Below are 7,730 nucleotides of genomic sequence, written 5' to 3' on the forward strand. Positions count from 1 at the left end.
AACTAAAAGTTTTCGATGCACAACACTACACACACTATCATAACTGACATGGCAAGAAAAATCGAAAGGAAACATGCCTTGCACCGTAAAAACAAGGAGAAAACGGGCGTGAGACGATTCCGGGACGACGGGACGATGATCAACCACCTTGGAAGCTTGAAAAATCAATCTCCTATGGAGTTTTCTTGCTAGAACGATGAAGAAGATGATGGAGAAGTGGGATGGAGGCGGCTACTAGGGTGAAGGATCGGTTAAGGGTTTGGGGTAGATTAGGTTAGAGTTTATTTTAATTAAAATAGGTTTTAGGATAATTAAAATATTAATAATGATTTTAATACTAAAATATATAACTTAAAAGCTCCAACTAATACTTAAAAATCCGATACTAAAAATAAAATCTCGAAATATTAAATTAAGGGAATTTTAAAAATACTAAAAAGCCAATATTTTGGCTAATTTTGAATAAAATGGACTCCTAAAATTATATAAAATTAAATACTTAAAATTTTGAGATAATAAAACTCAAAATAATATTTTAGGGCTCTAAAAAGGCTCATAAAATAATTTGGGTGGAAAGTTGTCATCTCGTCCGTCCACGGTCCCGTCAACGCGATAAAATAATTAAAATACTAAAAATCATAAAAATCACTAATTATGGGTTAAATGCTTAAAAATAAATTAAATCATGCACAAATAATTCATTTAATTATTTAACCCATAAATCTAAAATTTAAATAATTAAATATCCTAATTATGCATGCGGATTTACGTATTTAAAAATACCGGGTGTTACACGGTTTGTAGCACCAAGTGTAGCAGAGGATTTCGTCCCGTTCACGGGCCCTAAGATATCTTTTTTGTTCTTAAAAACTAGACAAACACTGGACAAATATGTAATCCCTCTTACCAAACGGGGCTTTAACTTATTTAAATTAATTTCACCCAAACACTGTAACAGAGTATATGTTTAAAATAAAATTTGACAATTTATAAGTTTCTAAATCAACTCATAAGCTCTTAAAGGTTATAAGTTATTTTTAATAAGTTTAGTCGAACAACCTCGTATAAAATAAAATTATTATTCTACAAATTCTCTTAATTATATATAATGATTTAATAAATTTTATAAAATATATCAACGTGATAATGCTTTATAAGATTTATATCATAATCTTTTCATTTTAATTATATAAAACTAGTTTTCTCGTCACACAGATAAAAAATATAATTGAACAACAATGTATAAAGGGTTTTTATTTTATTAATGTTTAATGTAGGAAAAAAAATGTTCTCATGTTTTTCATGACTATGACATGTATTGGTGTAAACAAAGTTATTAAATATATATATAAAGTAAACCTATATATTTTATATTTGAGATGAGATGAGATGAGATAAGATGAGATGAGGTGAGATAAACAAAAAAGAGAAAAGGAACTTTATGTTGTTTTTCATTTTCATCAAACCCTATTTAAGTCAAAATTTATTTTACTAGGGACATTTTTATAAATAATATAATATATTATGATTGGTTGGAATAATTTTAAATCCATAGATTTTATATGTATTTTTGTTTAGACTTAGAGAAATAACAACACAAACTTCAAATCTACTATCTTCATGTGTATATGATATTTCATATTAGCCAGTTCCATCAAATATTTGATTCCCTTGATATATATTCTACTTTGTATAAGTAAATATGTAAAAGTAGTATATATATTTACGATTTGACATATTGTTTCATCAATTAAATAAAATCAAAATTCATAGACTTGAAATCTTGTAATAAAAAACAACTGAATTCATATATTTAATAAATTATTATATCTTGTTAAATTTTAAGATATTTTGTGTTTTATCTTTGACTTTGATAAAATTTTGATAAAACAAAATTAAAGTTTAAGTTTTATTATTATAAATTAAGTTTTATATATATATATATATATATATATATATATATATATATATATTTCTTGCCAAAACGTAACTACAAGAATATTTGCTCATCCCTAGTTCTTTACTAGCCGGGTTGGCCCATTCCCTTCCTTATTTATGGGATAACTTAGATAAATTCGCATTGCTTAAACAAAATTAAGCGAAATGAGATTAAACGGGGAACGAATTCTTTATTATTTTGCAAAGAGATTTGTTGGCCCAGAACTCCGCATATTATATATATAGATTTGTTGGCCCAGAACTCCGCATATTATATATATAATATTTTAAACCATTCTCCGTTCTATTTTTAAAAGAAATGCACAGCCAAAATCCTTTTTTTTAAACACGTGCCAAAATACTTGATATCAATTTACTCATATTAAATTTTAAACTCGTTTAGTGCGTAGAACCCGCTTATTTTTAGTTTCTGTATTATTATAACAAGAATATATATCATGTTATAAAATAAAATATCATAATCTTTAGATCGTACTACAAAACAATCAAAATTTTGCCCCTGTAAATCTTGAGTTCATTCATTTTTCGTAAATATAAAATATATTTAAATATTAAATTTATTATGTTTAAAAAATTTGAGCCAGCAAATTATTTATCAAACTCTTTTGATATCCTTGCAATATATATGTATATTTCCATACAAAGGGTCTTCTACAAATTAAATTTTGTTTTTCAATTCATTGGCCTCAAAATTTCCAACTTGCATGAATTATTGACAGAAATTTCAGCGCTCTCTTTCCTCCATGCATGAAAACTGCCCGATCAAGAAAATTAATCTTTCACCATGTCTATCATGTAATATTCATCCTTTGCATCAAGTATCATGTCTGGTTTCACAATTCTAAAACGAATTTTATCTTGACAAGGAGAATTTAAATTTCGAAAATGGGAGACATTTCTCCAGAGAAAAGATCAGGCTGTGGGCTATTGAATGTGGTTTTTGGACGCAGAAGCATATGGCCAAGAAGATCAACATCAACAGGCTCTGTTCAATCATCAAATCCCAGCAATATAACCCGAATTCCGAGCTCTCCGATATCCAAAAGGCACAAGGGTGGCTCGAATGACGCGTTCTTGGACTCATCCAACAATCATAAACAAGTCGATAGGATCATTGCCCGTCCCCTCCCAAACCATTCGAAATCTCCACCGGTTCATCAGCAACACCAGGCCTCGCATCAGGAGACCGCGGTTTCAAGAAACCAACATGGCTATGTACAAAAGAAGAATTTACCCCCGGAATCTCTTGGAATCTCGGGTGAGCTTGATCGCATGATCACAGATCATCAGAGATCGAAAGGCTCGAGCACGTTAGTGAGGGCGTCTTCGAGTAACGTAATGCTGATGGGTGATTTAGGGAATTTAAGGCAACCAGGAGGAAATGTAGACATAACTCCTTCCAATGTGTTTCACCCCGTTAACGAGAAATGCTCCACAAGTGTTAATGTGGTTAAGAAGAAGGAAGGATCTGAAAAACCGAGCTCTTCTCCTCTCTGTCGGGCTCTTTCGACTAGGATGGATCCTGAAGAGTTGAAGATTATGGGCAATGAGGATTACAAGAATGGCAGGTTTGCTGAAGCTTTGGCTCTGTATGAGGCAGCAATCTCCATTGATCCCAATAAGGCGTCGTACCGAAGCAACAAAAGCGCGGCGCTAACTGCGTTGGGAAGACTTCTTGAAGCAGCATTTGAATGCAGAGAAGCTATTAAAATCGATCCCTTTTATCAGCGAGCTCATAATAGATTGGCCACTCTCTATGTCAGGTAATGAATTTACTTCTAACTTTTCTTCGAATTTTTCGTCTAGACGTGGACAACACCGATGCAACCAAATGATGCAAAAAGGTTAATTTCTGTGTTTTTTTGGCGCAACGAGTATTATGTATAACCATATGAATCTTTATTTGAATAAAAATGTATAGAACAACAGCAATTTGTTGCATTTCACGTGACATGGCAATAGAAATGTGATAATTTATCCACTAACACAACATTTTGACAGATTAGGTGAAACAGAGAAGGCTGCACATCATTTCAAGCAATCAGGATCAGAGGCTGATCCTGATTATATGACCAAAGCTAGAAGAGTACAAATCCATCTGAATAAGTGCGCCGAGGCGCAGAAATTACGAGATTGGAACACCCTTTTAAAAGAAGCTGGATTTGCCATCGCTGCCGGTGCTGATTCTGCACCATTGGTACGTATGCCATTTCTTGTATAAGTTCCTTGGAGACTCAACTTTCTTATCACCCCTGATTAGGCAAGAAGCATAGAGACACAATTCGAACAAGTTAATTATCTGATTCTGATTTATGGTTGGTTTTGTGGTTGAAGATATTCGGTTTGAAAGCCGAGGCCTTGTTGAGGATGAATAGGCATCAAGAAGCCATGGATACAATGGAAAAAGGCCCCGACTTTGATATTGGAGAATGTATAAAATTCTTAGGCCCGATCGGAAGCGCGAGCCTCCTGTTATTTCGTGCTCAAGTTGACATGGCTGCTGGCAGGTTGGTCTATATTCAAACAATGCATATAAAACATAGAAGTTTGAAGTTTCTTGCTAGTTCCTACTTTAGCTTTATTTGATCTAACAGACATATTGAATGTCTATCATGTCAAAATCTGTGGTACTATTAGGTTCGACGACGCTGTGGCGGCCGTCGAACGGGCATCAACTCTGGACACAAACAACAAAGAAGCAAACATGACATTGAGGCGGGCAAGGGCGGTCGCGACCGCCAGATCAAACGGGAACGAGTTGTTTAAGGCGGGGCGATATTCGGAAGCATGTGTGGCCTATGGAGAAGGGCTCGGCCACGACCCTTACAATGCAGTGTTGTTGTGCAACAGAGCTGCCTGCAGATCTAAGCTCGGCCAATTCGAAAAGGCTATAGACGACTGCACCGCCGCGCTCGACGTCCGTGCAGGCTACGCCAAGGCCAGGTTAAGAAGAGCCGACTTGTATGCCAAGGTGTAGCCTAGTTTTTTAGATTAATATTGTTTGTTACGAAATGAATATTTTGAGCAAACATATGTCCTGTTTTTGCAACTGTGATGACAGATGAAAAATTGGGCAGCCTGCGTCCAAGATTGTGAGCTATTAATGAGAGAAAATCCGGACGGCGACGGCGAGGCGGGGACGATATTGAAGGAAGCAAAGGCACAACTAGGAAAGCCCCAAGACTGAAAATGGAGGAAGAACATATATGGACGCTTGAGGTACTTTTTAGATACTAATTCTTATTTATTCTGTAAAGCTAAATGTAAGACGAATTGATATAATTCACAGTGAAAAACAAATTATATGGATAGAGAAAATATTCGTCTTACAAAATTAACTCGTTAACCAGTGAGATCGTGTCAAGAACTTTTGTAATTGTGATACTTATATTGAATTCTTTTTATTTTTACTTTGTTAAGGTTGGAGGCTGGAGGGAACAATGAACTCCATCTTCCAAGGGAATGAAGATGCTAGGATATTCGTTTTAGAGGTAAAAAAAAATAAATCAATAATAATAAAAAAAAAAAGATATTTGAATGAGTTCTCAATTAAAATTAGTCAATATTGTCTGTAATGTTTGAAATCTCGCGCGGGTGCCTGCAGTAGACAGTGGACACCTTGATTAATTGGAGATGTATATAAACTGTTAAATGTGGCATTTGGTCCCTATTTTAATCAAAAATTACATTTTCAAAGAAATGACTTGAAGGGTTCCCAAAATATAAATCGCAAATGTGATCAATAACCTACTGTTTGCTCAAAAAGCAATCGTGACTAAAATATATACTATATTCGTCTCAAATATACATATTTATTGTTTTTCACATAGATTAATATACAAAGTTTACAAACAAATTTTTATTTTGTTCTTTCCAAAAATGATTTCAAAACATAATTAATATGAATATATTAGTAAAAAAAAAAAAATCAGTCAATGTGAAAAATGGAACCGCATACGGTATATTTGAAGAAACTGAAAGTTGAAAGGAACTATATCCTATATAGTTGAGATTGAAGGAAGCTCATCTAGTCATTTTCGAATCATTTCGTCGGCCTTCATGATTTTAGAATATTCGATCCTATATGAATTAACAAGTTACATTAATATCTATTCGATATGATCTATATGTAAAATAAAAAATAATATTTTGATATAAATTGAATAATAATATTTTTTATGAGTTTCCTCGAATGGAAGATTCCCGGTATAAATTTTTAAGTTTTTTTTAAAAAAAAACAAAAATATTTTCATTTGACTCATTCAGTCACATTGGCCGCAGGAATATCCTATCGGATATGGGAATTCAACCGTATCAGTTGTAAACTAACCAATAGAAGTTGTCGACAGAAAATTTATTTTCATTAAATGTTACAGTTGCTTTCTTTTAAAATCTCAGCTAACTTATGATCCAAAAAATAAAAAATTAGCTAACTAGGCTCTCATAAATTATTTCAATTTTATAAGCAACTGGCACTAAAAATAAAAATTAAAAATTAAAAATTAAAAATTAAAAAGAGGAGGATGACAGAAACAAAGAAAAATGGGCCTCAACGAAAAGGCACCTTTATTTCCACAACATGACTAAAATGCCCTCAACAAGCCGGGTGTTTCGGGCCGGGCCTCCAAATTATACAAATACAAAATGCCATGAAATCGCCACACGACAAGCAGTAGTAGTACAAAGAAAGGAAAAAAAAAAAAAAAAGAGCTCAATCAATCACACTACAGTGGGACGAACTCGAAGCCCGCGACAATACGGGCTGAAGCAGCTCACAAAACAGAAACAACGGGCAATGGCAAATCGGAACTGTAGATCACGGGCCTCTTGATCGCATCGGCCGAACAATAATCCCTAATGGCGGTCAGATTATACGGCTTCGTGTCCAGCGCCAGCCATTGCTCCACCGTGAACTGTACCTGCGCACAGCCATCGTGAACCTTAGTGGTCGTCACCTCCACATAATTCACATACCACCCATGTCCGGGCCCAGATCCATCCGAGGTCAGATTCATCGCGCAGATCGGGCCTTTCAAACAGGGCACTCTCCCGCTGAAGATGTCCAGATTCCCTCTCTCGAAATAGTTGTATCCCGGGCCCATGAGCCCGCCCCACGTCTCGATGTTGTTGATCCGGAACCCATAGCCGGCGGCATCGTACAGCGTCAAGCTTATGTTGGAGTCGGTTCCACCTTTGATGATCGATCCGGTCCGCACGTACAATGTGGTGACGCAATCTAGATCGGCCTGCGCGTAAGCGTTAAAGATGGAGTGAAGAAACATGGAAGAAAGATGGAGAGAAGAAACTTACGGATCTGATGATGGAGAAGATGGAGAGGAAGATGAGCAGAAGGAAGCAGAGTCGGTTGACTTCCATTGTTGCTGTTTCGATCTTTAGTCGAGGAAAGTGTTTTGTTTATATATAAATACCAAATGAATGATTGGTCAAAATTGTTTCGTTTCTAAAGTTTTTAGATTAAGTTTGAATTGTATAACTACGTGGTGCACATTATTGCACATCCCTCCTTTTGTATTATATAAATATAAATAAATTAAAAATCTTGCCAACATGTCAATAGATAATATTTGACTTATAAAAAAATATTATATATTATATTTTTTTATATATATAAAGAATTTTCATTTTAGACATTATTTTTTTATTTGTCAAAATTGTTTTTGTGATATAGATTTTACACTTTCTTTTTATTTTGTTTTTTTTATTTCGATATTTCAAATTACAGATTAGTTCCTAAATAATTTTTACAACTA

At 34.2% G+C, this 7,730-nt stretch overlaps 2 protein-coding genes across 2 annotated transcripts; one reads left to right on the forward strand and one right to left on the reverse strand.

Moving 5' to 3' along the window:
• The first annotated feature begins 2,766 nt into the window (after positions 1 to 2,766).
• Positions 2,767 to 5,498, forward strand: LOC140892763 (inactive TPR repeat-containing thioredoxin TTL3). Its single transcript, XM_073301751.1, has 6 exons — positions 2,767 to 3,722; positions 3,961 to 4,156; positions 4,294 to 4,466; positions 4,597 to 4,930; positions 5,021 to 5,178; positions 5,380 to 5,498. The coding sequence occupies exons 1-5, from the start codon at positions 2,845 to 2,847 to the stop codon at positions 5,144 to 5,146; spliced, it is 1,707 nt and encodes a 568-aa protein (XP_073157852.1). The 5' UTR covers positions 2,767 to 2,844; the 3' UTR covers positions 5,147 to 5,178; positions 5,380 to 5,498.
• Positions 5,499 to 6,492: 994 nt separating this feature from the next.
• Positions 6,493 to 7,425, reverse strand: LOC140891885 (PLAT domain-containing protein 3-like). Its single transcript, XM_073300556.1, has 2 exons — positions 7,270 to 7,425; positions 6,493 to 7,205 (listed from the first exon to the last, which is right to left on the reverse strand). Exons 1-2 carry the CDS (start codon positions 7,333 to 7,335, stop codon positions 6,732 to 6,734), a joined length of 540 nt encoding a protein of 179 aa, XP_073156657.1. The 5' UTR covers positions 7,336 to 7,425; the 3' UTR covers positions 6,493 to 6,731.
• Positions 7,426 to 7,730: the final 305 nt, after the last annotated feature.

Source organism: Henckelia pumila, chromosome 3 (genome assembly GCF_033568475.1).
Source record: "Henckelia pumila isolate YLH828 chromosome 3, ASM3356847v2, whole genome shotgun sequence".
NCBI classification, from domain to species: domain Eukaryota; kingdom Viridiplantae; phylum Streptophyta; class Magnoliopsida; order Lamiales; family Gesneriaceae; genus Henckelia; species Henckelia pumila.

Bases quoted from the DNA above. Each gene is read 5' to 3' on its own strand.
- LOC140892763 (XM_073301751.1), top strand. From the start codon at position 2,845: ATGGGAGACATTTCTCCAGAGAAAAGATCAGGCTGTGGGCTATTGAAT. The intron at 3,723-3,960 runs GTAATGAATTTA...ACATTTTGACAG, and splicing joins TTGGCCACTCTCTATGTCAG to ATTAGGTGAAACAGAGAAGG. The intron at 4,157-4,293 runs GTACGTATGCCA...TTGTGGTTGAAG, and splicing joins GTGCTGATTCTGCACCATTG to ATATTCGGTTTGAAAGCCGA.
- LOC140891885 (XM_073300556.1), bottom strand. From the start codon at position 7,335: ATGGAAGTCAACCGACTCTGCTTCCTTCTGCTCATCTTCCTCTCCATC. The intron at 7,206-7,269 runs GTAAGTTTCTTC...GCTTACGCGCAG, and splicing joins TCTTCTCCATCATCAGATCC to GCCGATCTAGATTGCGTCAC.